Source organism: Aspergillus tubingensis (assembly GCF_013340325.1).
Source record: "Aspergillus tubingensis WU-2223L DNA, scaffold_8, whole genome shotgun sequence".
Taxonomy (NCBI): Eukaryota; Fungi; Ascomycota; class Eurotiomycetes; order Eurotiales; family Aspergillaceae; genus Aspergillus; species Aspergillus tubingensis.
In genome coordinates, this window is record NW_023336282.1 from 1,906,429 (window position 1) to 1,934,335 (window position 27,907).

The window sequence follows — 27,907 nt, forward strand, 5'->3', positions numbered from 1 at the left end:
CTGCTGCATCAGGAGGTGGTTAAGTGTTTTATTACCTGGCCAAGGAAAAAGAAAGGTATAGCTACTATGAGCTTACGGCAACACCCACCCCTCTGCTCGTATCCTTTCTGGTGATACCCTCGTGTTTCTCTACCCCAACCACAACATCCGCATCCATCCGGTTGAACCTTAGTTTATGATCTCAACATGACGACATTAAGGGCATTTACATCAACTGCTCGCTTCAAGAATTAAATGCATTGGAACCTCCCACCAGAAATGAAACCCTCAAGCTTATCAGGCATCAACATGCAACAGCAACCCGATGTATACCTCGAGTCTCACAAACAGGTCCTTAAGTGGACCAAAGAGTTGGAATTCTTAGGCTATATACTCTCAGAAATAGTTGACCCAGATGGCCTCGAAGAAAGAGGATATTATTGTCACCAGGCAGCGGACCTCCCGGCAATTGTCGATACCCTTGAGTGTGCTTGTTTCCAGCCCAACAGCAGGCTTCGATGTGTATTAGACGAACGAACCTCGAGACATTTCAGAAACTTACTCTTGAGGTCGAAGCAAATTCGCAATGTGATGGCTCACCATCTTTCGTTGACTCATGAGAAATTATTGGCCTTGAGAAATACAAAGGAGGAGCTTGAACGGGAATTTCAGTCTACTATCAGTCAAGTTGCATCGAGATATAACATTCAACAGGTATATTTGATTGGAAACCATACTTACTATCGAATCCGATGAACTTATTTAGTTTTACACTCTGACTAATGTCAGGTCACTTGGTATCCCGATGATACTGAGTTCAGCGGACCATCACACCGTCATACTGAAGCCATCGCTTTGGGCAGTGAGCCACCACTATACCAGCGCCAGAGAATCCTTGCATTTGAAGCAGGGCCGTCAGATATGCCGAAAAAGAACAAAAAGAAGAAACAGAAGAAACAGGAAGAAAGGGAACGGACAAAGATGAAACAGGAAGAAAAGAAACAGAAAAAGAAGAAACAGAAGAAAAAGGCGACAGAAGAAAGCCGAGCGGCCCATTTGATAGCTCTCGAGGCGTCCTTGAGACGTAGGATTGGTAAAATTGAGAAAGAAAAAGCACAGATCATGGAGGCTAAAGCTCGAAAGCTTCAAATATTGGAGCAAACATACCGTCAAAGGTGGCAGGAGAGAATGGAAAAGATCAATCGCATTCTGCTTCTGACGAAAGATGAAGAGCGAGACCTAAAAGTCCAACACGGAAAGATATTTGGCGAACCATTTGGAGCTAATGTTAGCACAGATGCACTTTTTATTCTTATGCTCCTAGCCTTGAGCTCTCCGTTGTGGCTTTCTGGATTGGTTGTCCGCAAACTTGGGGTACAAATCGTGAGGTAAGGCTGATGAGAGATCCATATCATTGAAGGGCGCAGCTTGGGGAATGAAAACATGTTCGTCGTAAAAGTAACTAATGTTTATCATAACATAAGTCTTATGAATCTTTTCAATCTTTTCAATTACCTTCCACCAACTTTCACCCTGGGCTGTAAGCATCTGAGACCACCTTGAGACCGGAACTAGCTTTGCTTCATGATGTCCTACCAACAGCGCGCACACTATTAGAAAGTAGCAACTATGTGTGTGGACTAACATCATAGCAATTAGCCGAGAAATTATGACTGATTGGTGTGCCTGAGGAGGATAGGATATTGGGTCGGGAGCCGCTGAGGGGACATTGCGCTGAATTCTACTTTAGCGAATGCTTGTAAATTTATCACATATTCGCATTACTACCCGTATAAATCAAAGCTCCTGGATTAGAAACGAATCGTTAGATCCATTCTGAGGTACCTGATGCCCGAGGCATTAAGATTCTGCTTTAGGTAGTATATATTGGTTCCAGGCAGAAATAGGGGCTGTGCTGGCTTCAAAGCCAGGCTTCCCCAATGAGGTATGTAGCGTCTCCCTTGTTATGCAGACCATTTGATCTTCAAAAATAATCCTACCTTAGAAATCCTACCGATGTATAGATGCTCAGATAATATAAACAGACAAGGTCTTGATAATGAACAGATTACCCCAGCTTCTAAAGAATAAAATACATGAATGTCTCCGCATCAGCATCCCACAGCATCTCCTACCCCTAGGTAGTACTTCTCCTTATTTAGGACACGCAGGTGCATTTGCTATACCGCTGATTAGCCGAAATTCTTTTCTTCTGTTTGGATACTATCTACTTACCCCTTCTTGCACTTCTTCTTCTTGCAAGACGAAGAAGAAGAGGAGGAAACCTCAGTCTCCTTCGAAGACTTGGTAGTAGTCTTAGTAGCCGTCTTCGTACTCTTAGTTGTGGTGGAAGTCTTGGTGGAGGTGGTGGTTTCCTTGGTCTTTGTGGAAGTGGAAGTAGTGGTCGTGGTATCCTTGGTCGAAGTGTCCTTAGTCGAAGTGTCCTTAGTCGAAGTATCCTTGGTGCTCGTATCCTTCGAGTCAGGAGTAGCCGTCGATGTGGTCTTGGTGCTAGTGATAGTCGCGGTATCCTTGGCCGACGACGAGCTAGACTTGGTCGTTGCGGTCTCGGTATCCTTCGGCTTGCTGCTAGTAGACTTGGTAGTCTGTGCTGCCTCGGAAGACCCAGAGCCGTGCTTGCTCTTGGTTGTGGTCTCGGCTTTGGTGGAAGTGCTTGTCGCAGGCGTGATCGTCGCCTTCTGCGAGGACGATGTCACGGTGGACTTGACCGTGTGCGAAGCTAGAACATATCAGCATCGAGCGAGAGATCTCTTCCTATTTGATAAGAAGGGCTTACCTGTCTCCGAGGCCGTGTTTGCAGTTCCAGTCTGGCTCGGCGTGGCCTTGCTAGAAGCAGAGTGGGACTTGACTGCCGAGGAGGACGGCGTAGCAGTAGGCGTGCAGACAGCCGCCGACGAGGCATCGCGCTTGGCAAAGGCAGTGCCGTCAGTTGCGCTCCAGTCCAGCAGCTTGCCGTTGTCCCATTTCCATGATGCAGTAGGGTACTTCTCATTGAACGCATCCAGCGCCTTGCCATAGACGTTCTTGGCCCCCGCAGCCTCGGTGCTAGTGACTTGTGCTGAAACCGATGAGATGCGGGTCGAGACAGCCGCCGCCTGGGTGCTCAGAAACTTATCCATCCAGCTTTCATATGCACTGGCCCAGCCGTTCTTGGGTTGCGGGAGGTCGAGGTCTTGGTTGCAGGATTTCTGTTGGCTCATGAGGTCATCAATCCCAAGGAAAGCTTTATACATGCGGGTGTTGGCGTTCTTGAAGTAGGTGGCGACGCTGTTGTCGCGGAGCATTGAGACAACCACTGCCAGAGTGTTCATGATGCTCAGCGCGCTGCCCTGGCGGGCGTCTCCGGTGCCGTCGACAGAAGCCATACCGCTCAATTCTTCACTTCCGAACATCTGAGCCGATGGTCAGCTATTACTTGTCGAGCGGAGTGGACTGATAAAGAGGAAAGTGTATATTGAACTCACAGGTGCTTTGTACGAATTCAAGCGACTGTCCATGGCCACCAAGTCCGGATACGTCTCACCAGGCAACTAGCAGTCTGATTAGCCGCCGGCATCACATTATGGTGGTGACTGAACAGGGAATAGATACTTACATAACTGTAAAGCTTTTGAAGACGGGGCTTATTCACTCCTTGCTTGTTCTTGAAGGTTGAATCGATCGTGAGGAACCATTCTTTGAAACTGTCGCAGAACTTGTACTCGTCAATCATAGCCGTCAAGAAGGCATCAAGGATTTGGAGCTCGTCTAGAAATAGTTAGATAATGCATAGACTCTAAAACAAGTGACCACTCACAAACATGATCCACATTAATGTGTGGCATCTCCTGGTTGTTCTTGTTGATCTGGGCTCCCAGATCGAGGTACTTTTGTTGGGCACTTGCCTCAACATCATCCCAGTACCCAGCCGTTGTTTTCGAAACGTCAGCTGCATTTGCAATCGTCGTGAACGTAACGGCTGCATCGCAGGTGTCTAGCTTGGGAATGAAGTACCCGAGGAAGCTATAACCGCTAACTTTGTTTTGGCTAGTTTGGATATTCTTTGAACGAAAGTATTTGGGCTTGTAGATAGTCTGCCCCAAGTCGCAGGTGCCGAGCTTTTCAGTCTTGGTATGATCGCGGCGATCGAAGTAATTCAGACCCCGCCGTCTGGTCGATGAGGTGGTGTCATCCTCATTCTGCTCGATATCATCCTCTGTGAGAGTGGTAGGGAGTGTGTATCGCCAGCAGGAAGCCTCAGCGCTCGCGCTCGCGCTAGCAGCAACCGCCGACGATGAGGCCTCTCCACGTGGGATAACAGAGGCTGTGGTTAGATTAACCAACAGAAACAAAAGAGCGACAGCTTTTGAACCAGCCATGGTGACAAAAGAATTTAAATGATTGTAAAAGAGTTGGTTGTGTGATGGTGACAGCAAATACAGACAGGGACCAAGCAGGTATTTATCCTACGCTGGCGACATCACGTTCTTCCTCATCTGTCCGTATATGGCTCTTGACCCTTACAATGCCGAACGTTTGGGGGCTATTATGTTTCAATGTTGGGGCCAAACCGCGAGGCTCAGCAAGGATCCGAACAGGAAAGGTTAGGGCACGAATTGGTAGGATCAGCCACCGCCCCCAGCCTAACCCGCTTCTTAATAATTACCCCTTCCTTGTCGGCTTCCCACCGAACTTCATCTCTCCAAGACTCCCAAGACAACCTGAATCAATTGATCCACATGTATATCTTTGACTTACCACAAGAGCTTCTGGAAGCCATCTTGGCACAGACCTCGCGTGGCTCTCTCGCCAGCCTCGCGCGGGTCTGCCAACGTTTCCGACCGCTCGTCGAGCGCATTTTGTACCAGTCGGTGTACTTGCGTAACCACGACGGAGAAAAGTTCACCTACGCGCTGGACTGTGTACCAGCCCGTGCCGAGTATGTTAGAGAGCTTCTAATTCACTATCACTACGTCGATGTCGAAGATGAAGAGGAGTACTATCCATTGTATGCGGAAACCCTTGCTCCGACGATCGGGCGTCTCGTGAATCTCCGAACGCTTATCGTCAAGGGGCTCGAGTTCGACGCAGACCGAGAAGAAGACGACGAAATTATTGGGGGATATGAGAGAGTCATTGCCGAAGCCGAGAAATGGGACACTCTCTTCGCGCAATCTGCTGTGCCGGGCTCGCAGATCCTTCCTTCGCTTACAAAATGTCTGCCAAACCCTTTATCATCATCTTACCTCATATGCTAATGTTCCTCAGGTGTGATGATCATGGATGACATTGCGCCCAATGAACCAGCTTGGGACTTTAGTCTGAGGGGCGCCGTGCTGATCCATCCGCATCTCCAAGACCTGACCATAGTCGGGGGCGAACTTGAGAGCCTGAAGAATCATGTGCCTTCACCACGATCGACGCCACTCGAAAGGCTAAACATGTTTGGCTGCGATGTGTCACCCTCCGCGATGGGCGAGTTGTTGTCACTGCCGCGTGCCTTGAAACATTTGACGTATAAAGGGGCACCATGGTGTTACAGGCCCACAAATCTTATGCCCGACAGGCAAATATACGTCGACATGATTAAGAATCAAGCGGATTCGCTTGTGAGTCTTGACATTGACTTCTATCCAGGGATTGTCGATAACCCTCCGGTAGACTTCACTGCCCTCAAGTGCCTGGAAGAACTTACCGTTGAATCCGATGCATTGAGAGGCACCGGAGAATACGACCCGAAGAATAACAGCAAGATATGTCTGTGGAAAAGTTCTGAACTAAAATGTCAGCTTCCTCCCAGTCTCAAGCGCTTAGTGCTGTTCCTATACACCCCGAGGAGTCTTCCGGATTGGCGTACCTTGATTATACTCTACAATTGGATCTCGCGGGGCAGTTTGCCAAACCTGGAAATAATCACTTTCCAAATCGTGAAGTCGTGTGAACGGGAGATATTGGAACAGTCGATTGGAGACAATGAAAGGTCTATTGGCCAGGCTTTTGAAGAGGTCAAAGTGGAATTGCAGCTCGAGCTGGTCCCTAACAGAAAAAACGATGGCTACGAGCTTTTCGACTGCCCTAACTGCGGCATTAATTGGCGAAACATGCATGCTTGATCTGGGCCTTATTCTATATCAATGGCATACCTGCAGCACTTCAGAGAATCCATCTATCAGCGTTTGATATATTCAACAAAACACTCTACTAGAATGGAAACACATCCGCACATCATAAGTAAGCAGCAGCTGTAAAAAAACAATTTAGTAGCCTACAGGCTAATAATCTCCCAAAAGAACCAACAAAACTACACATCCTACAACAATAAGTCACACCACCCACAGAAATCCTCACTGACACAGGGGCCAAATCTCCCACCCCCCTCGTATCATCATCACACAGACCAAACATGAACATCCCAAACAAGGTTAAAACATAAAGTTGTTGGTTGCACGTCCACGCGACACAATGGGGTCTAGACGTTTCTGAAGGATCCGAAATCTGGGGCCAAATGGCCATGATTGACGGGTAGCGGTTTATCAGCCGTGTATGTGGGGGCCCACTGGCCCCTGAATATCATGATCGCTTTTGGGTTTGGGTACCTGCGTCGTTGGGCTGTGCTCGTATTTGCTGGGGGTGAGGTGTGGACGCGCGGTGAGATGGGGGTGGTTTGGGTTGGCTTGGCTGGGGTTTGGGAGTTTGGTATAGGGACGGAGGGGATTGCCTGTGTATTATATGTTGTGTTTTGTGAAACTTACAGTTCTGGTTGTAGAGACTAGAGAAAGAAGACAGTGAAGTCTTTTGTGTCTAAAGGACACTGACATGGTGGTGCATGAATTGTGGGCTTATTGTCGCACGGTCAGGTGGAATATCGGTTACTCGTTGTGTTTGTACAGTAACCTGTCAGCCCAGGATAATTTTGGCCCTTCTAATGACAATACCACATAGCACAAGTTTGACTGGTACCACTTGACACCTACAGATACACCAAATCCATCGAGTATTGCAATGGATAAACAGATGAAGCTATCGCAGTCAATGACGTCTTATCTTATCGCTCGCAACCAGTCATCCATCCAACCACACTAATCCTAATCCGGCCGATGCAACGCAACATGACAGCTTCAGCTTCGTCTCCATCTCCATCTCCATCACCACTCCACAGTAACAACAAACAACCAGCATTATCATCATCAACAACCACCCAAAATGGCATCCCCATCTACCCATCCCCAAACAATGCAAGCCTGGCTCTACAGCACCACGCACCCAACCCTGGAACAAAACCTCACTCTCACACCCAGCGCCCCGACCCCTCCAGCGCCCAAAAACACCCAACTCCTCATCCGCGTCCACACCTGCGCCCTGAACCCAGCCGACTACAAAGTCCCCGCCATGCCCGTGATATCAACCCTTCTGATCCGAAAACCCGCTAGCCCCTGCCTCGACTTCGCCGGCGAAATCGTCTCCACGGGCCCGAACGTCCCCTCCACCCTCACCCCGGGCAAACTCGTCTACGGCACGCTGCCCCTCCCAACGCAATTCGGTCCGCTGGCTGAATACGTTCTCGCTGAAGCCGAGCACGTACAGATAGTTCCCGAGGGTGTGGAGGTCGATCATGCCGCGACGGTGGGAGTAGCGGGGCAGACGGCGTGGCAGGCCATCGCGCCGTATGTGACACCGGGGGCAGGGGATAAGGTATTGATTGTGGGAGCGTCGGGTGGGTGTGGGATCTACGGGGTGCAGATCGCGAAGGCGCTGGGGTGTGAGGTGACGGCGGTGTGTTCGGGGAAGAATGTGGAGTTTGTGAAGGGGTTGGGGGCTGATGAGGTGATTGATTATACGGTGGAGAATGTGGTGGAGGTGGTGAAGGCGAAGGGGAGGGTGTTTAAGTTGGTGGTGGATCATGTGGGGGAGCCGTGGGAGTTGTATCGCGAGAGTGACAAGTTCATGGTGTCTGGGGGTGTGTTTACCCAGGTTGGGGCGAATTGGATGCCTACGTTTGCGGTGAGGTTTATTCGACCCGGGTTTTTGGGTGGGGGGAGGATGAAGTATGTGCCGATTTTCTGGAAGAGTAATAACAAGGATTTGACCAAGGTGGGGGAGTTGATTGGCGAGGGGAAGGTGAAGGTGGTGTTGGATAGTGTGTTTGGGTTTGAGGATGCGCCGAAGGCGTTTGAGAAACTCCGCGGGGGAAGGGCAAGGGGGAAGGTTGTGGTCCGTGTGGTGGAGAGGTCGTGAGGGGTGTGGGGATAGTGTGGGGATGGATGGTGTGGGTTGTTTGGCATTCAGTTCATGGCGTCGTGTTTGATTTCATCTAGGAAGGGTGGGTGCTATGTGACAGATTCAATTTCGCTTCAAAAATGTCAGCGCGCCGAGAGACATGGCATCCACGGCGGTTTGGAGGGTGGGCTGGATCACTGGGGCGAAGAATGGCGAGTGATTACTCGGGAGATCTTTCACAGTGTCATTCTTGACTGCATTATCCCATGTCTCTGGATCGATCCCGCCATAGGTCCACATCACGTACGGCGCGTTCACAGCTCTAGCGAGTAAGGAGAAATCCTCGCTGGCACCTGCCGGGTCAGACTCGATGAGTCGCTTTCCAAAGTAAGAGCCGAATGTATTGCATAAAGCTCGCACGGTAGCGTGGTCGTTGATAGTGGCCGGGGTCGACATGACATGGTCGATTTGCGGTTCCTTCTCGCAGCCGGCCGCCTCGCATTCGGCGCGGATGATGCGCTTGATCGCACGTATTACGCGTTCGCGAATTGAGTCGTCGCATGTCCTCACATCAAGCTTGAAATCTAGGGTATCCGGGATGACGTTCGCCGCTATACCAGCTTGGATGTAGCCACAGGTGACCACCGCCAGTTGTCCCGGAGGCACCTCGCGCCCTACTATGGTCTGCAGCTTCAAGATGATGGCCGCTCCGGTAACAACGGGGTCAATGCATGCCTCGGGCGCCGAACCATGACCGCCCTTTCCAAAGATGCGCACATTGAATGAATCTGCAGCGGTTAGTAGCCGACCAGAACGGACGCTCACTGTGCCGGCCTTGAGTGGCATAACATGCGCTGCCAATACCACATCCGGAGCGGGTATTTTGTCATAGAGACCGTCATCTATCATAGCCCTGGATCCTGATAGGAGCTCCTCTGCTGGCTGAAATAGGCAAATTAGAGTCCCCGTCCAATGCGTTCTGGCGGATTGTAAGAGAGAAGCACTAGCCATCAGGCTGACGACGTGAGTATCATGACCGCAGGCGTGCATTACGGGGACCTCGACACCGTCCTTGTTTTTGGCGACTTTCGAGCTCGCATATGGAAGTCCTGTCTTCTCCTGCACGGGTAGTGCATCCATGTCGGCTCGAAGTAGGATTGTCGGACCAGCACCATTTTTCAAAACGCCCGCGACGCCGTAGCCGCCAATGTGTGTATACACCTCGTAGCCGAGTTCTTTCAGATGCTGGGCCGCAATGGCAGAAGTGCGTTCTTCACAGAAGGATAATTCGGGATTGCTGTGAATATCACGATAGATGTCCTCGAATGGCGTCAAGTCAGGACGGGCTTCCTCGAGTATGTCCTTCAAGGCCGTTTCGGAGGCTGTGACGTCAATCATTAGCTCCATTGACTGGAATTGCGCGCATTGGGAGACTGAGTGCGTATACTCACCTGCGTGCCGAAGCTGCATGTTGAATAGAAATTTGCTTCGATTGAGATTGATTGATTGTCTGTGAATAGAAGTTTTGGGTAACCTTCAGACGTCTCTTATGGAAGACTGCTGGCCCTTCGGAGCATTCACCGAGGAATTGACCGGGTGCAAGCGGGGTAAAGTGTGCTTTGCCTCAAGGGGAATTTGGCCCCATAGTTTGAGAGACACACAATTGCCGAAGATAGCATGTTAGGAGTGACCTAGCGAGCCATTGTCATTGTAAAGTGGCCGGAATGATTGGAGTGGGACGGATGACTACAACGAACAAAGTAGGAGGATGATGCTCTCGGACCCCGTCGGCTAAATGCGCCACTGCTGGTTCTCCGTTTCCAATTGAACCCCGCCCCCAGCGGTTCTGTCTTCATGCTTATCTCCCCCCAGTTTAGTAGCTCGGCTATCGGGGATACAAGAACCATGGAAGCCTGCATCGTAATGCCGGCCTTTCCGTTGATTTCCCGGGGTTTGATCGGCATGAATATATGTCATTGGCAATAGTAGCGAAGCTGGTTAGCCAATTAGTCTAACCCAAAGACCGCTGCTGTCATCATCTTGTTCAGTGACTAGAATACAGCCTAATTTTATATAATCGGGCATCTCGTACAAAGACGACTGGACGGAGGATATTTTGCAACGGAAGATGATTGTCATTCAAGGTCATTATCATTCACATGCCTGTACGCTGGCAGTATTTAGAGCAGAACATAATAATGTGGAAATACCCTACTTTGTCACTCTGTCAATCCACTCTATCTACGATATCACATTCGATCTACAATATCACTCTTATAGACTGTGTCCGATTAACATGCCATTATCCCCTCAAATTGCCGAAGCGCGTCTGACTTAGAATTCATTCGTGGCGCGGTATTTAGCGGTCGGAAGGCGACAACCAGGTTCTGCTCCATCGCCACGAACCAAGAAGCGTGATCAGTGACTGTCAAGGGCTCACCGGCAGAAAGCTCATCTCCAACATCAGTATGTGTCTCTGGTTCAAGCTCTCAGTCCAGATAACTCCCTTTAACACGAAAAATTTAGAAAAGGCTATCCTTGTCAGGTTCGTAGCCCATATTCTCGCATAGAGTATCACTGAGCTTATAGTAGTCCATGTCGGATGGCCGTATAGCCCATTCTGTTTTTGAAGCGGGATACTAAAACATCTTCCGGCTTGTGGGAATGTATTGTGGTCGTCCATTTGGCGGGCTGAGTATCACTTGTGGAAGTAAGCTGTAATGTGCCAAGCGTAGATCAACTTCTCTCTATGCTTGAATCCTGTAACCAATCTTCTTCCATATCTTCTCCCACTTCGTCCTCAAGGTAAAATTCAATCTCGGTACGCGTTCCTCGACGTGCTACTCTTTTGCTATCAGACCATGGAGACAGCTGCATGTGTTTCAACGCCCGCTGCCACGTAATACTGTCAATGACTTTGCATGTCCGCCTGCATGATATCTCTTCCATTATTTCAAACGTGTCTGACGGCATACGCAGACCTTCCCGGATGCCGCAAGGTCCAGGAGGGGTCCAGAAAATCTCATCCTTGTATTTCTTCCTCATGTTGACAGAACGGAACATACTGAAATCCAGATCGCAAATCCGCACAGTACGCATCCCGTCAAGATAGACCTGCTTGGCATCTTTTTTCAAGTAATCAGATAGTTTTCTAACGCTGCTGTCATAACTGGGAGTTTTCCGATAAACAGTGATAGGCGCTTCATAAAGGATTTCACTCTCATCATAAGGTGTGCAATAGTCGGTCGTGGGCTCATTATGGTCTCTCCATCCATGATGGCCTTTCCATTCATGAAACTTGGGCGAATTGTATAGCACGGATTCTGTGACGGCGTCCTCGAACCACCCTGAGAGGGTTAGCCACATAAGATAGTCGAGAGTGCGTTCTTTTCTGTACACGAATCGCTCCTGTACAAATTCAGGGAGGTCATTCGTGTTTTTTCGGATATTTTGTTGCAATGCGCAATAGAAGTCAGAACCTTTCAAGTACATATGTTTCCGAAGGGAGTCTCTTCCTTTCTTTGTTGCATTTCCTATGAGGATATTCACATTTTCGTATAGGAATCACCCTTTCCAACAAAGGGGCACTGCACTTTTGGAGCTGATTGGATGGCCATATTAATTCAGTAGGGCATCATATCTAGAATATAAACAGGTGACACCAAGGCTGGTACCACGCAGACGAAAAGAAATATATCCTGTAGCTACTGTAGTAGGAAGATGCTATGTCCGACCAGATGTTCCTGACTTTATTTCTTGGCTCATGGTGGTTGCAAGAAATTGAGCAAGGAAGTCACAGTGCTGTCTTAGCTAATCGGGCGCAGTTAATAGTTATGTGGAGGCCAATCAAAGTGCTGTTATCCGTCAGTTATGCCCTTGTCCATTTTTAGTGGTTGACAAAATGAGGACAATGCAAGTGGAATATGCCTGATAAGGGTCTTTTGGTGGTATTGGCACAATGCATCTATGACCCACACACGTAAATTAATAGGCCATGGCCTAGATTGCTTATCAACCCTAAGCATTCGACCTTATCATAGGAGTAGTATGTCTGCCTAAATGCATGGCGGAAGATCCCGCCAACATGTCACAATATGGCGTCCTGTCGGTGAACACGCCGGACAAAGCGGCATTAACATGCTAGTGTTCAACCAGGAAGTTACAAGGAGCTGGCTGCCTGGTAGCTTATCCCGGAAGGTCTTTGACTAAGCCTAGGTGTGGAGAAGTTCAACGTTGGTGCCTTGACTCGGGCGCCCTCGATCACAGAGCCGCAAATCGTTATCTTGCTGTCTAAACTCTAAACATATAACATGGACCATATTTCAAGGAGGAAGGCCTTGATCTGGTCATCACCCGTAGCTTCAGGGCTAAGCCTCATAATCAACTCTTTCAGCTGAACTCGTTGCTAGCACCCTGACAGCGCAGAACTGACACACTGTGTGCCTATAGCCCCTAGCAAAGACCACTCTGGGCAGGGGCTTTCTTTTTGCGCAAAATGCCATTCCCCACCGGAAAAGAAAACTTACTCCAGCTAAATCGAAATAGCTTCGACTTCAACCTACAATTTGAGCAGCTATTTTTCTCCATTATACCGTCTGCATTATTCATTGTCACGTCATTATGGCGGACGTTATGTCAATTTCGAAAGCCTGTAGTTGTGAATGCTCCCTTATTCCAGCTAATAAAATTGGTAGGTCCTCCCCGATACGCTACAGGTAAAAGCACAGATGATCATGAGATTGACTGATTGACTATCGCAGGGTGCCATCACGACCTATGTGGGTCTTGAACTGTCCCTGCTCGTCCTGGTCGCGGTTGGGTCATTCCAGGTGACCACAATGTTCATCGCTTCTTCAATTCTCAACCTTGTATCGGCCCTGTTCATGATAATGCTTAGTGTCTTGGATCATAGCAGAAGTCCGAGGCCTTCGACACTACTGAACAGCTACTTGTTTCTTACTTTCCTCCTGGACGCGACACAAGCAAGGACGTTGTTCCTGTCATCAGACAACAGAATCGAGACCAGCTATAGTAGTATATTCAGTGCTGCCCTAGCCCTTAAGGTATGCATTTTACTATTGGAAGCTCAAGAAAAGTCCAGATGGATAGATTGGGACGAAAACAAGCACAGCCCAGAAGAAACAAGCGGTATCTTCTCGCTTGGCGTCTTTTTCTGGCTGAACAGGATGTTCTTGAGGGGGTACAGGAAAGTCCTGGCAACTGAGGATCTCTATCCCCTGGATAGCTCCTTTGATGCTACGTCGCTCAATGAGGAGTTTTCCAGAAACTTGGACTATTCAAAGCTCAAGGGCGATAAGTTTGGCCTTGTAAAGGTGCTGGTGCGGACATTGAAAGCCCCCCTTCTTTTGCCCGTAATTCCACGCCTGGCTTATCTCGCTTTCACCTTTTGTCAACCACTTTTTCTTGAAAGGCTGTCGAACTATTTGTCCCAACCCCGACTCGATGCGAACACTGGATATGGATTCATCGGTGCTAGCCTGTTGATTTATTCGGGGCTGGCCATTTCGTGGACATTCACATGGTATGATGACCCGGAAAACATGCTGACACTAAAATGGACTACTCATACATTGGTGTAGGTATTTCCATCACCGGATGCGTACTATGGCGACGTCCATGCTTGTCACAGAGATCTACAAGAAAGCAACAACAGCGCGTATCGGAGCTGGTGATGACAATGCTGTTCTAACACTGATGAGTACAGATATGGAGCGGATCAAGATGGGCTTGAGATCGTTGCACGAGATTTGGGCAAGCATTATCCAAGCTGGTCTGGCTGGGTGGATGTTGTATACAAGGCTTGGTGTCGTGTTCGTCGCACCTATGGGTGTTGTTATTGTTTGCTTCTCCGGTTTGGCTATTTTGACTAACTTTACTGGAGACTCGCAAAGAGCCTGGATGGCAGGAGTTCAGAAACGCGTGGGCCTCACTGCTACAGTCATTTCCAGCATGAAGAACTTGAAAATATCTGGTCTATCTGCGGCCATTGGTGACTTCGTGCAGAGGCTTCGCGTTGAAGAATTAGCGGCGGGTGCCCGCTTCCGCCAGCTAGCCATCACTGCGGCCCTCCTTGCCTATATTCCACAATTGATGAGTCCGCCACTGACCTTTGCCTTCACAACACGAACTCTGGATGCGACAAGGGTGTTTACGAGCCTGTCCTTTCTTACTCTTTTGACCAGCCCATTTTCGCAAGTTTTCCAATCTATTCCTGGTCTTGTCTCAGCAATAGCTTGTTTAGGCCGCATACAGGCCTTTTTGGAGTGTGAGACTCATCATGATTTTCGCCAAGTCTTCGCTAAAATAACGAGTGAGACGGAGAATGTGAGAGGAAACAATGAAAGGGCATCCGATGGGGGTCTAGATGGTCTCCACCATGTGGAAATCAAGAACGGTTGGTTTGGTTGGGAGGTAGACAAGTTTGTCTTGCGAGATGTGAGTACCCGATTGCCTACAGCCTCACTTACTATTGTCGTGGGACCTGTTGGCTCTGGTAAATCTACACTTTGCAAAGCATTGCTTGGAGAAATTCCTTTTAGCAAGGGCAATGTGATAATAAGCACTGTGGCTACTCATGTTGGGTTTTGCGATCAAACTGCATTCCTCTCAAATGGGACCATAAAGGAGAATATTGTCGGCTTTTCTCCTTTCAATGAAGCAAGGTATGAAGAAGTCATCGACGCGACAGCTCTGAATCATGATATTGCCACGCTTCCTCAGGGTGACGAAACTAATATTGGATCTGACGGGATCGCTTTATCCGGAGGCCAGAAACAGCGTGTTTCTCTCGCACGAGCTCTGTACCTGCATTCCGAGCTTTTGGTGCTGGATGATATCTTCAGTGGCTTGGATGCAGACACAGAGGAGGAAGTATTCAAAAAAGTCTTTGGACCGGATGGCCTGCTCCGACGACGACGCTCGACTGTTCTCTTGTGTACCCACAGCATCAGACATCTCCCTGCGGCGGATCATATAATAGCACTTGACAACGGCTCTGTCGTTGAGCAAGGTAGTTATGCCACGCTGGCAACAAGGCAAGGATATGTTCAACGTCTAGGGTTAACGGAGACTCGCAAAAGCGATGTCACACACGAAAAAGCGCCATCAACAAGGAAAATACGGAGCTCTAAGAACGACGTTTTGAATAGAACTATATCTATCACTTCATCATTGGGATCCAATATGCAGCAATCGCGGCAAGTAGGCGACAAAGCCGTATACAGGCATTACTTCAAGAGGATGGGGTTGCTTGTAGCCGCATGCAGTGTGATCTTCGCCGCTCTGTGGGGGTTCTTCATGAACTTTGCAACTGTTTGTAAGTGCAGTTCATATTATGGTTACAGAACGACATATATATTGGTTTTCTGACTCATTCTCGCGGTGCAGGGCTCACCTACTGGTCCGATGACATTGGCTCCGAACGACCGGCGCATTCTTCCGCATACTACGCTAGCATCTACGCGACGTTCCAAATATGCTGCATGATATCCCTATTTGTCACGGGCTTTGCGCTCCTCATTATCGCAGTGAAACGAGCTGGGGCCGGTCTCCATCAAGAAGCCTTGCGAACATTGATCCAGGCGCCACTTCAATTTTTTACCAATACGGATATTGGAATCGTGACAAATCTGTTCTCGCAGGATCTGAATTTGATAGACACAGAGCTACCTGAGGCCACACTCAACACCATTGCTTGTGTAAGTATGCCTTCTGACAGGACACTGTGAAATTCCCGGGAGAAAGTCTCCATTTATTCTGACATGGGTCTCACAGGTTTTCGAAGCGATCGGACAAGCGGCTGTCATGCTCACTTCGTCTTTGTACCTGGCCATCAGTTATCCTTTCCTTGCTGCCCTGCTCTATGTGGTTCAGAAGTTCTATCTTCGGACATCTAGGCAACTGAGGCTCCTGGATCTTGAAGCCAAAAGCCCCTTATAGTGAGTTTGATTATTTCGTACTTTTTTCTGTCAACCATGGGAGTTCTTCATTGTTCTGACAGGGACGTAAAGCACGCATTTCCTTGACACTCTCAAGGGCATTACAACTATCAGAGCCTTCGGTGAGTAAGCTATGGCATATATGTCCGACCTATGGCCAACCCAGTATCCTCCTCATGCCTGCTTCTATAATCGGTTCTCCAATGATATAGTACCTTGCTAACTAGAGTCTGTACAGGCTTCCTCACAAACGAAGTTGAGAAGAATGCTCTCTTGGTCAATAGCAGTCAGCAGCCTGCTTATCTTCTGCTTATGATCCAAGAGTGGTTGAACCTTGTTCTCAACCTTGTGGTAATGGTGATAGCAGTGGTACTGACGACATTGGCCGTTCATCTTCATTCAAACTCTGCCTTCGCTGGCGCTTCTTTGGTCTCTCTAATGAGCTTCGGCGATAGCATATCCGGTATTGTCATCTTTTACACAAAACTAGAGACGTCCATTGGAGCAATTGCAAGACTCAGGGCTTTCAAAGAAACCGTGAAGCCAGAGGATACAGACAGCGAGGACATAATTCCTTCTGAACAGTGGCCCCAGAGTGGCATAGTCGAGCTGAAAGGCGTATCCGCAAGTTACGGGTAAAGGAGCTATTTTCCCATGCAAACGCCACCACGCAAAGCTAATGCTCGTCAGGAGTAATCCCGCTGCTGAAAATGGATCCAACGATACGTCCACTCTCGCCCTCCGCAACATCCAACTTTCTATCAACGCCGGCTCTAAAGTTGCCATCTGCGGACGGACCGGCAGCGGAAAATCGAGTCTCATTGCCCTCTTGCTCAAACTTCTCGACCCCCTCCCAGAAACGGCCATGAACGCAACAATCGACAACATCCCGCTCCACCGAATCAACCGACCTACCCTACGCCAGCGTATCATCGCAGTGCCCCAGGAAGCCGTATTCCTGCCAGACGGTTCCACCGTACAAGCAAACCTAGACACCTCCTCCGTTTCCACGCCTGAAGAATGCCAAGCCATTCTTACCACTGTGGGGCTATGGAACTTTGTTCAGGATCGTGGTGGCTTGAATGCTGGCATGAGTGCAGGCACATTCAGTGCCGGCCAGCGCCAACTCCTGTCACTTGGCCGTGCACTTCTGAGACGTCGTGTTCGGGCACAGAACGGCTCAGACAATGGGATACTGCTGCTGGATGAGGTCAGCTCGAGTGTGGATCATGAGACGGAGCGAGTAATGCAGGATATCATCCGGACGGAATTCAGACACTATACCGTTATTGCGGTGAGCCATAGGCTGGATATGATCATGGATTTTGATCGGGTGGTTGTGATGGACACGGGAGAGATTGTGGAGATTGGGAACCCTGCGGAATTGGCGGCGCAGCCGGGGTCTCGGTTCGGAGATTTGGTCAGGACGAGTGCTAAGTGAGTGATGGCCGTATAAAGCTACGGTGTGGTGTTTGTAGATCTCCGGCTACGTAAAGCGTGTGATGTTGTTTTCTTTGTGTCTCCAGCTTTTTATGAAGACGAGCTCTTCTCTACAATATATAATGATTACCCTGGAATAAGTTTGTGGCAGTCAGGAATTTAACGGACCGCTATACATGTACGGTGCCTAGCAGGTGTCATGAACGACGATATAATAATAAATACGTCTTCTTTGATTCTTGATCCTTATTTAATTTGTCTCCTAGACCAATTCTGCCACTATGTCTGACCCAGTTGACGATACACCTTGGTCATCGAAAACAACGGCCTCTCTCCTCTCTTCGCTCGCCAATGATTCGTTGACCACATCAAATCCACACACCCATGTACCAACCAACCCCATTTCTTCAAAAACCCTTCTGTAATCTCCCAGCTTCTAGGATCAGAAGGCTCTCCCCAGATAATCAACCCATAGGGTCCAGTGGAAGTCCCATCCCAGAACCCCATGATATCCGTACACAGTTCCTCATCATCCCAGTCATCACCTACCCGAATCAGATTATTCCTCATGATCGGACACGGAAACAAATCAATCCAAGTGTGGTGGGGACTGCGGCGCTGAAGCTCCGTGGGCCGTAGACTATCTGGTAGAGTGGTAGCAACAAGGTCATCATGCCCAGGCCTCCCAAGTGAGAAGGGAGATATCGAGTCGTCTTCCATCCACTCCCATGTAATGCCGAGAGTAGCCATGTTTGTAACGAATGCGCGATGCACATTCATCCTCGTGAGGGAGAGGAGATGGTCTGCTTGTGGGCAGTTCAACTGGTAGCTGGAGTGGAACTTGGCGATTTGTTGTAGCAGGATGTTGACTTTGTCTGTGCTAGGCATCTTGGCACATAGTGCATCGATTTTCGATTGGATGGATGGTGTGTTCCGGGTGGTTGTTGTTGCTTTGCTATCTTCGCTGCTATTATGGCCTCTATAGAAGCGGGTGAGGGTTGTGAGTTCCGGTTCTACATCTTGTCGCGGATGAGGTTGTAAACTTTGGAGCTGGCCATTTGATTCTATATTCAAGGGCGTTTGAAGCGTTGTGACTGGATGGTAGTGTCCGTTCGAAGGGATAGAACGAGCTTGCGCGAGTCTTGCCTTATAACCTGGTTATACATCAGCGAGTGCCCTCAGAACCAATCATGAAACTGGTATCTAAACGATGACTTACGGCGGACTCTCTGATTCAGCCGATTCTGGCGCCTCCTACGTTCCTTCGCATCCGATACACCGTACCAGTCATCAACGGGACGTTTCTCAGCGACATAGATGACATGTGGATTTGCTGACTGCGGGGAAGCGTCGCGGGCCCTCATATTGGACGATCAAATGATAGCTAGGTGATCGAGGACGTTAGATTGCGGAAAGATGAGTGCACGTAGAATGCTGACCGCTAACAGAATCTTAGGTGCTGAAGTTCCAGCCGGTGGCTACAGGGTTGAGGTTTAAATCGGACTTTAGCATGTCGAGTTTCATAACTCCGGGCCCACTGGACGTTTTGAGTCCCGGTGGCGCTAAATGCTGACCGCTAGCATTTGGAACCCTTTCACGGACCCACTCAGGGTTTGCCGAATGAAATACTCAGAATTGGGGATGGAATCTTGATGGAAGGCTTGGCTAACGTACGCACGCCCAGCATGCGGGCAAATTCGAGGCCAGGCATTAGGTTTATATACCTGTGCCTGGGGCATCACTCACCTCCGTACTTTATATATTCAAGTGTTTAATGTTCAATATTGGGAAATGACGTCCCAATCTCCGAGCTGATACACACGCTCAAATCCCTCATCGCATCGGAAGAGGTAAATCGCCTCTATCTGATATCGCTACAATTGATAATTCCCTTTGAATTATGCTCGAATGCCGACGGTTGACCCAGGCTTTGCTTGAAAACTAAGGTCTTCGGGAAAACTAGAAACGATCCAAGATTAAATTCTCTCCGTCCCCTTCCAAGGACTTTTCGTAAGGGAGATGAACTACTACATACAACTTCCCTAATCACGTATTCATGAGCAGAACATGTGGAAGATTCGTCCAGTGGACCACAGATTCTTCTGTCTTTTGCGTGTGTACTGTTGAACCTTTCTTTATTATATACGTGGCAGACCTCAAATCACCTTTGCGCGAAATGCAGCGGTCAGAGATTCATCATCATAGGTTTGTGCTGTACGGTAGCCTATATGACCTCAGAATTTCGTCGGACAAGGGTCTGTGTGAATGATTCCAGTATTTCAGTTTCGGTGCTCAGAGTCGTCTTCGTCATACCTATGCAGCACCGGAAGTTCTCCCACTGAAGTTAGTATTTCCTATATCAAGGAGACAATACCTTTGTGTTGTTCGGTTGTGACTATTATTACCAGAATCTTCCTTTTGTTTCAGTGTTCTCTTACATACTAATATCCCTGCGCACTAAGAGATCCCTCAGTCAAAATAACCACCCTCAGCCAACATGAACATGTCCGAGTTAAAGAGAGGGCTCTGTCGCCGTTGCAAAAAAGGGACCAAAACACTTTTGGCTGCCGTTCGCGAAGGGCACAAGGAGTGCGTGCAGATAATCCTGGCAGATCGTGAGAGGTTCCCAGTATCTGACGCCACGAAGGCCCTCGGATATGCCGTGCGATACAATCGGATTGAAATTGCTAGGCTCGCGCTCGAAGAAGGGGCAAATCCAAGCCCCAAATTGGACGTTGAAACATGGGAGACCTCACCCCTTCACTACGCGACGGACAAGGGCAACCTAGAGATGGTGAAGCTCCTACTCGAATTCAAAGCTGATGTTGACCAGTTAGACCTGTGCACCCGCATGACACCCCTATCTATTGCTACAGAATTGGGCCACACTGAAATCGTCCGCTGCTTGCTGGAATCTGAAGCTGATGTCAACCTGGAGAGGTATGCTTATGACGAGGCACCCCTTCACGTTGCTACACGGCTTGGGCACCTGGAAATCACCCGACTCCTTCTCTCACGAGGGGCTGACGTGGACATACATTGTCCTCTGTACTTCGCGTGCAAAGGTAACCATGTTGAGGTGGTTCGAGTCCTCCTGGCCAATACCCCTAAGCCGGATCTGTATCTAGGAGAACAAGAGCAGCCGTTGTCAATAGCAATCTATCACGGCTACACCGAGATCGTTGACCTGCTGTTGAAGGCCGGTGTGGACATCAACCGCGAGTGCCAGGACTCTTGTACTCCGCTGGAATGGGCCGTAAAGCACAACTGTGAAGGCGCCGTACCATTGATCCTGGAGTACCAGCCGAAGCTAGACCGGAAATGTAGCTCGGGGATAGGTGTCCTGCACTTCATCAACCAGAAAACCAAAGTGGCCACTGTCAAGCATCTAATCCGTTGTGGCGCCAATCCTAAAGACGCTAACAAAAAAGGGGAGTGCGCGATCTGGGTCGCCGTGCGGGCTAACAATGAGCTCGTCACCAAATATCTGGCGTCAGTTTTGATCGGACAACTGAATAAAGTCGTGGGGGAAGGCACAGTTTTCCATATTGCATGTCGTTACGGGAGCCTGAACATGGTGCGTATCCTGGCCGAGGCTGGGGCGGATGTCAATTTTGCGGCACCGGGGGGTGGCGAGACCCCGTTGCAGGCGGCCTGCGGCCGTGAAGTCGATGGCTCCAAGTTGAACGACACCCTGGAGGTTATCCGGTACTTGATTCATAATGGGGCCCGTGTCAATGATGGGGGCGGGAACTTGCGATCGCCCTTGCATAAGGCGTGTTTGAGTAGCGCGCCGGAGGTCATAAAACTTCTCTTGGCTGAAGGAGCTGATGCCGACTGCAAGGACTCGGTTGAGAGGACTCCTGCTCATCTCGTATGTTATCGGGGGCTAGAGCACTACCACGCATTAAGCCCCAGTGAGAATGCCCTCGTGGCCCGAGACTCGATGGGTCGCACGGCATTGCACTATGCCGTGATTAGTGGGGTCGTGGAGCTGGTGGAGGAGGTCCTGGAGGGCCACAAACAGCATCCTGATTACCAGGACACATATCTGGGGTTGGTCGATAAAGATGGATGGACGCCGTTGCATTGGGCGGCAAGATGTGTCTCTCCCTTGACGGATCATTGGATAGATATGGTTCCTATGATTGAGTACCTGGTAGAACTAGGTTACGATCTCGCCGCTAAAGGTAAAGCAAGGGATACGGAGTGGATGCCAGTGGAAGTCGCGATATATCACGACGCTGACCAGGACGTCAAAGAACGCCTGGTGCCGGATGATCTCGAAGTGAATCAGCTGCTACCTGGCACTAAATTCAAGGGCAGTTTCTTCTGTGGCGGTTGCTTTCTGCCCGTCGTTGGTATCATTATGGAGTGCCAGGTATGTGATAATTTCTGGCTCTGTTTCAAGTGTCAAGCCTATAGGGAGTTCTTGCATCCTGCGGGTCATAAATTGGAGCAGTTCAGTGATGAGTATGACTGGGGTGCGAAAGAGTGGGTGCCAGTGGAACGATACAGTCCTTGTGGCAGCCCTATTCTCAGTTTGGAACTACCGGCGGATGCTCCCCTGGCTTAGAAGCTGAGCTTGTCTTTCGAACACTATGATTGGGATGCATATTATGGGTGAGAACGATGTCTATCCTCGATCGTAGGTATGAAAGATGGATGGGTGGCAAGCTAGAGCTAATTCCACCTTTCTGAAATCATCAACACACCGATGCCCAACCTTTCCCTTGGAACAAGCATAGTGTGGGTTGAAAACTTCTTCCAGTATCAAGTGATAAGATAACATACAATCTTAATGAACCAGTGTTCCGTGCGCCGGAGTCCGTAAGTTAGCCGGACATGATTTCAGGAGTAGTCGGTCATAGCCGCCTCATCAGCGTGCCCATCCCAAGATAAGATGGCTCAAGCTTGGCAATGCTTGTGCTTTTAGTGTCTTGCCCATTGATTGTAAGTCCATTAATGGCAGGGATTCATGTCATCTTTGACTAGTCCATACCACAAGAGTCGTAGGCCGGTAACAGTGGAACCAATCAGATAATTATAATTCGCTAGTCGGAGACAGTTTGGTAGTGGCAGCTATCTGCGACTAACGAGCTGGGGGTCGTGTTGTGCCTACGGTGGTAAATAAATTGCAAAGATAAGGCGTCTGAGGTTCATTGGGTCACCTGAAATGCGTCTGTTCCCGTCGTGTACTAATGGTGTACTAATTGCGCACTTAAAAGGAACCATAGCACGTATTTTTTCACCCCAACATCCCCATTGTTCCTCCTTCTTTCCTATCATTGTACCTGTCAACTAACATGGCATGCGCCCCAGATAGTGACAATTTCTTTGGTCCCGGTGTCAGCCCCGAGTGTCGTCCATTCGATTTCACCCTGCTTTTTGAGGATAGTTTCTTTGGACTGCTTCCAGCTGCACTCTTCCTTGTTCTGGTCCCCCAGCGCCTGCAAGTCCTTCGTAATTCTCAAGTCAAGTTGAATTCTTTTCGATTGGCGGTTGTAAAGCTGGTAGGTTATAGTAATACTGAAAATGATACTTGACTGAATGTTGGCATTTAGACACTGCTGGGTGTACTTCTCGTTCTACATGTCCTGTACACGGCTTTGCGCGTCGAAGACCCGGATCTCCATACCCGCGCAGGACTTGCCTCGGGAATTGTGAATGTTATTGCGACTGGGGCGGCAATTTTGCTCTCGTTTTTCGAGGATCAGCGCTCGGTAAAGCCATCCGATCTCTTAGTAGTCTACTACTCAGCAGAAGTACTGCTCTCACTACCCCAGCTCCGCTCGTTGTGGCAGATTCCTACAGCCAGTGTAGCTTGTCGGGCATTATGGACCACCATTCTCATTTTCAATGTCGGAGTACTCTTTTCCGAGTCCATACATAAATTCCGGTTCTTGCGGCCGATGTATCAGAAACCAACTAAAGAAGGTGTTTTGGGATTCTGGGGTCAAAGCTTCTTCATTTGGGTGCTCCCGGTTCTTCAAAATGGATACTCAAAAGTGCTGGGAATTGACGACATCCCAGAATTGGATGCCGATCAACGAGCACAATTTACTCAGGAACAGCTAGAGAAGGCTTGGGCAGCTAGGAGTAGCAATAATCGGCTGCTTCTTTCTACTTTCTATGCCTATCGGAGAACATTCCTGTCAGCAATCGTGCCTCGTCTATGTCTCTCGGCCTTCAGCTTCTGTCAGCCATTCCTCATTACCGTCACAATTGACTATATACAAAACTACAGGACGTCAGATAGCAAGAATCGGGGTCAAGCCATTGTCGGGGCATATGTTCTGGTCTACTTAGGCTGGGCTGTGAGTAGTTTACGGTTATGATAATTGACATACCCGAGAATAACATACCCTTCAAGATCTCCACCGCGGTGTATTGGCGCCAAACCAACCGGTTCAACACAAAAGTTCGTTCTGGTTTGATTGCCATGCTTTTCAATCAGACATCACATCTCAAGGCCAGCGACATCAATGATTCCGCAGCGATCACTCTCATGGGAACCGATGTAGAAAGGATTGTACAGAGTCAGAAGACAATCCACGAGACATTGGCCTCGGTCCTTGAAGTGGGTATCGCAATCTGGTTACTAGAGCGGCAGCTTCTCATCGCCTGTGTCGTTCCAGCGGTTATTGCAATAGGTACCTACAATTCCCTTTATGCGAGTCAATCGTTAATAAACTTCAACTAACTTTGTATAGCCTCGGTGTTGGCCATTGGGCCCATTTCTAACAGGTCAGGTCAGGCTCAGAAGCAATGGGTTGAATGCGTCCAAACAAGAGTGACAGAGTCATTCAGTATGCTACGCGATATTAAGTCCATCAAGATGCTCGGTCTTTCTCAGGTCATGTTCCAAACTATATCCAACTTGCGGAAGATCGAGCTGGAGACTTCTGAGCGCTTTCGGAAATTGCTCATATGGGAAATCGTCATATGTAGGAGAGAAAATCATCTACTTGATATCGTTGGTATACTGATCTTTCACAGCTAATGTGCCGACCGACTTTGCTCCGTTTGCCACCTTCGCCATCTATACTATAATCGCGGTCGCAACGCACAATAAGACACTGCTCTCCAGTCAGGCTTTTACATCGCTTTCGCTGATATCCCTCGTGACCAACCCACTCATTACATTTATTCAGTCTGTTCCTGCTGTAAGGCAAGCGATGGCTTGTTACCTCCGCATTGAGGAATACTGTGCAAAGCAGTCGGAGTTACCCAGCACGCGTACAGGGTCGCCCACACCTCCACCTACTCATGTTGATATTGCAGTGGAGTTGCAATCGCTCCAACCGAAGTCAAGATCCGGGACCACCTCAATCTCCTTCGAGCGAGCTAACATTGCATGGTCCAAATCCGGCGAAAACAAGCTCCACGACATAACACTGCGTGTCGGGCCAGGAGTTACCATGCTGACCGGGCCAGTGGGCTCCGGAATATCCACCTTGCTCTCTAGCCTACTGGGGGAAACGGTAGTAAACTCTGGAGACGTGCGGATTGCAGATTCTCGACTGGCATATTGCTCCCAAGTCCCTTGGATCATCAATGATACAGTTCGCCAAAACATCATCCTCGGGTCACCATTCGATCCCAAATGGTATGAGGTCGCTATATGGGCTTGTGGTCTCAAAGAAGAGCTGTCGAATATGCCGGATGGAGATCTGTACCGTGCAGGTACCGATGGCCTTTCACTTAGTGGCGGTCAAAAGCAGCGAATTGCACTGTGCCGTGCTATCTACTCGAGGAAACGACTCGTGGTCCTGGACGACATCTTCAGTGGTCTCGACCCAAATAATACCAACATGATTGCTACACGCTTGTTTGGCCCAGGCGGATATTTTCCCAAATCCGGAGTGACGGTTCTCCTAGCAACTCATACAGGTAAGTTCGTGACTTCCTTTTCGAATGCGAAGATCATGTATTCTTACATTGGAAAGAACGCCTGCTCCAATATGCAGATGAGATCGTCGTTCTCGAAGGAGGCAGAATCGTGAGAAACGGGTCGTTTCAAAACGTGATGCAAATCCAAAACCCCGCAAGCGCGGACAGGTCCCCAGAGAGCACTGTTGATATTGCTGATCACGAGGAATCCACGGCTCGAGAGGATGAGGTGAACGACACCGCTGCAAAGCCTTCAGTTCCGGAATTTCCGAGCCCTCTGCGACGCGAAGGGACTTGGTCGGTGTACAGATACTATTATCAGAGTGCAGGGTTCATTCCGTTTGCAACCTGTCTAGCTTTCATTGTTATGGAGGCAGTGAGTGGGGACTTTACAAGTACGTCCAAAGTATCTATGATCCTGCTGTTACATCTCACAGTCTAATCTCTGGTCGTTCTTAGCTCTATGGATCCAGTGGTGGGTGGAGGCCAATGAAAGGAGTCCTAACAAGGACGTGGGTATGTATTTGGGGATATATGCTCTGCTCTTCGTGATACAGCTCGTAAGTACCGTGGGTGGATTGTGGTATGTACATTCTAATTGTTCAAGTCAATGTCGTCGATTTCTGGATAACTGACTTGCACCATGACTGTCACAGGCTTCTGATAATCAATATGATCAACAACACTGCGTTAAATCTCCATACAGATCTTCTGTCTACGACGCTCAGGTATGCTCAAATAATGTCGTCAAATTTCATGTCTTTGCTGACCATTTATGGCAGTGCGCCGTTCAAGTTCTTCCAGGACACAGAAATCGGTGCCTTAACCAACAGATTCAGTCAAGATATGGAATTGATTGACATGATGCTACCATTAGTGGCATCTATGTTCTTGACGGGTAATGTTCTTCCCCCTTTTCCATATTTGCCTTCTATTGAACTATCGAAAAAGCGGGGTTTGGGGACGGCTGAGTTTAAGAAGCTAACGCCAATCAACGTAGGATTGGCAAGCTGCGTGGTCAAACTGGTCATTCTCTGCATCGTCAGCAAATACCTAGCAGTTGCAGTCCCTGTGCTTCTGGCCAGTATAGTGATCCTCCAGAGATATTACCTTCGTACTTCTCGACAGGTGCGACTACTGGATCTGGAAGCCAAGGCGCCTCTTTATACGCATTTCACGGAAGCAGTGCACGGAGTCACCACTCTCCGGGCTTTTGGGATGGAACACTGGTTCCAGGAGAAGATGCATATGCTCCTCAACAATTCACAAAGACCCTTTTATATGCTGTACTGCATACAACAATGGCTGACACTTGTAATGGGCTTGATTGTTGCGGCTTTGGCAGTCATTATCGTTGCGATGACAACCTCTTTGGCCGACCAGTATAATGGTGCAGCGGTCGGTGTCGCCCTTAGCTTGATTCTCACCTTCAACAGCACGATTTCGAGCACTCTCCGGTCATGGACTAGTCTTGAGACAACCATCGGGGCAGTTTCGCGAGTTCAACAATTTGTGCAAGACACTCCCCGTGAGGCAAACAATGACCTGGTGGGAAGTGTAGTCCCTCGAGCACTGGGTCAATCTCAATTTACGATCGCATTTGATAACGTAACAGCAGGATACAGGTCAGCTTTCCATTCCTCTAGCCACTCAGTCTCTGCTTGTATCCCAATCGCGATGTCACCCCTGCTATTCACACAAAGCTAATATCTCATACGGATAGCCAAGTCAGCCCGCCGGTTCTGAAGAATCTGTCGCTCACTATTTACCATGGCGAAAAGATAGCCATCTGCGGAGCATCGGGTAGTGGGAAGTCATCTATAATAATGTCGCTTCTTCGTATGAGCGAGATCCAATCCGGAAAAATATCGATCGGCGGCTGCGACATATCGGAGCTCGAGAGACAAGCTATTCACTCTGCTATCAACGTTATCCCGCAAGACCCGTTTCTGCTCTCTGGCACTGTTCGCTTCAATCTGGATCCGTTCGGAATGGCCACAGATGAACGCATCACTTCTGGGCTCCAGAAGGTGGGTCTTTGGAATCGAATCAGTACCGACGGGGGGCTAGATATGGAAATGTCCAGCATCTCAACCTGGTCACTGGGCGAAAGGCAATTGCTTGCGCTCGCCCGGGCGCTTGTGGTCCCGCGGCCCATTCTCATCCTCGACGAGGCCACTAGTAGCGTCGACCGAGAGACAGAAGCCCTTATGCAAGAAATCATCGAGCAGAATTTTCGCCATCAAACCGTGATTGCTGTCATTCATCGCTTCGCTTACATCGATCGGTTCGATCGGGTAGTGTTCCTCAAGGATGGGGAGATGCTTGAATGCGACGTGCCGCATGCATTGCTGGGACGGGAATGCAATTTCCGGCAGCTATACCGAGCCTGGGAGAGAGCATAGGTTTAGGTTATGTTA

The 27,907-nt window shown here is 49.0% G+C and overlaps 9 protein-coding genes across 9 annotated transcripts; 5 read left to right on the top strand and 4 right to left on the bottom strand.

The window, feature by feature from the left end:
• Positions 1 to 2,137: 2,137 nt before the first annotated feature.
• On the bottom strand, positions 2,138 to 4,358 carry AtWU_06998 (similar to An11g07730; the record flags this gene model as incomplete). The annotated part of the gene is made up of 6 exons (XM_035502107.1): positions 2,138 to 2,159; positions 2,215 to 2,719; positions 2,777 to 3,392; positions 3,465 to 3,530; positions 3,596 to 3,747; positions 3,797 to 4,358. The coding sequence occupies 6 exons, from the start codon at positions 4,356 to 4,358 to the stop codon at positions 2,138 to 2,140; spliced, it is 1,923 nt and encodes a 640-aa protein (XP_035358000.1).
• Positions 4,359 to 4,718: 360 nt separating this feature from the next.
• AtWU_06999 (uncharacterized protein) lies at positions 4,719 to 6,092 on the top strand (the record flags this gene model as incomplete). Its single annotated transcript, XM_035502108.1, has 2 exons — positions 4,719 to 5,196; positions 5,248 to 6,092. The coding sequence occupies 2 exons, from the start codon at positions 4,719 to 4,721 to the stop codon at positions 6,090 to 6,092; spliced, it is 1,323 nt and encodes a 440-aa protein (XP_035358001.1).
• A 1,090-nt stretch (positions 6,093 to 7,182) lies between these two features.
• AtWU_07000 (NAD(P)-dependent alcohol dehydrogenase) lies at positions 7,183 to 8,214 on the top strand (the record flags this gene model as incomplete). The annotated part of the gene is made up of 1 exon (XM_035502109.1): positions 7,183 to 8,214. One exon carries the CDS (start codon positions 7,183 to 7,185, stop codon positions 8,212 to 8,214), a length of 1,032 nt encoding a protein of 343 aa, XP_035358002.1.
• A 105-nt stretch (positions 8,215 to 8,319) lies between these two features.
• On the bottom strand, positions 8,320 to 9,666 carry AtWU_07001 (putative zinc metallopeptidase; the record flags this gene model as incomplete). Its single annotated transcript, XM_035502110.1, has 2 exons — positions 8,320 to 9,578; positions 9,648 to 9,666. The coding sequence occupies 2 exons, from the start codon at positions 9,664 to 9,666 to the stop codon at positions 8,320 to 8,322; spliced, it is 1,278 nt and encodes a 425-aa protein (XP_035358003.1).
• A 1,266-nt stretch (positions 9,667 to 10,932) lies between these two features.
• Positions 10,933 to 11,562, bottom strand: AtWU_07002 (uncharacterized protein; the record flags this gene model as incomplete). The annotated part of the gene is made up of 1 exon (XM_035502111.1): positions 10,933 to 11,562. One exon carries the CDS (start codon positions 11,560 to 11,562, stop codon positions 10,933 to 10,935), a length of 630 nt encoding a protein of 209 aa, XP_035358004.1.
• A 1,129-nt stretch (positions 11,563 to 12,691) lies between these two features.
• On the top strand, positions 12,692 to 17,595 carry AtWU_07003 (ABC multidrug transporter; the record flags this gene model as incomplete). The annotated part of the gene is made up of 8 exons (XM_035502112.1): positions 12,692 to 12,886; positions 12,957 to 13,738; positions 13,797 to 15,532; positions 15,604 to 15,914; positions 15,991 to 16,154; positions 16,227 to 16,276; positions 16,393 to 16,789; positions 16,845 to 17,595. The coding sequence occupies 8 exons, from the start codon at positions 12,692 to 12,694 to the stop codon at positions 17,593 to 17,595; spliced, it is 4,386 nt and encodes a 1,461-aa protein (XP_035358005.1).
• A 278-nt stretch (positions 17,596 to 17,873) lies between these two features.
• On the bottom strand, positions 17,874 to 18,958 carry AtWU_07004 (DUF3425 domain-containing protein; the record flags this gene model as incomplete). Its single annotated transcript, XM_035502113.1, has 2 exons — positions 17,874 to 18,748; positions 18,814 to 18,958. 2 exons carry the CDS (start codon positions 18,956 to 18,958, stop codon positions 17,874 to 17,876), a joined length of 1,020 nt encoding a protein of 339 aa, XP_035358006.1.
• Positions 18,959 to 20,091: 1,133 nt separating this feature from the next.
• AtWU_07005 (ankyrin repeat-containing domain protein) lies at positions 20,092 to 22,170 on the top strand (the record flags this gene model as incomplete). The annotated part of the gene is made up of 1 exon (XM_035502114.1): positions 20,092 to 22,170. The coding sequence occupies one exon, from the start codon at positions 20,092 to 20,094 to the stop codon at positions 22,168 to 22,170; it is 2,079 nt and encodes a 692-aa protein (XP_035358007.1).
• Positions 22,171 to 22,900: 730 nt separating this feature from the next.
• On the top strand, positions 22,901 to 27,892 carry AtWU_07006 (putative ABC multidrug transporter; the record flags this gene model as incomplete). The annotated part of the gene is made up of 11 exons (XM_035502115.1): positions 22,901 to 23,107; positions 23,159 to 23,911; positions 23,968 to 24,247; positions 24,308 to 24,541; positions 24,594 to 25,487; positions 25,544 to 25,863; positions 25,925 to 26,070; positions 26,144 to 26,215; positions 26,270 to 26,385; positions 26,488 to 27,112; positions 27,211 to 27,892. The coding sequence occupies 11 exons, from the start codon at positions 22,901 to 22,903 to the stop codon at positions 27,890 to 27,892; spliced, it is 4,329 nt and encodes a 1,442-aa protein (XP_035358008.1).
• Positions 27,893 to 27,907: the final 15 nt, after the last annotated feature.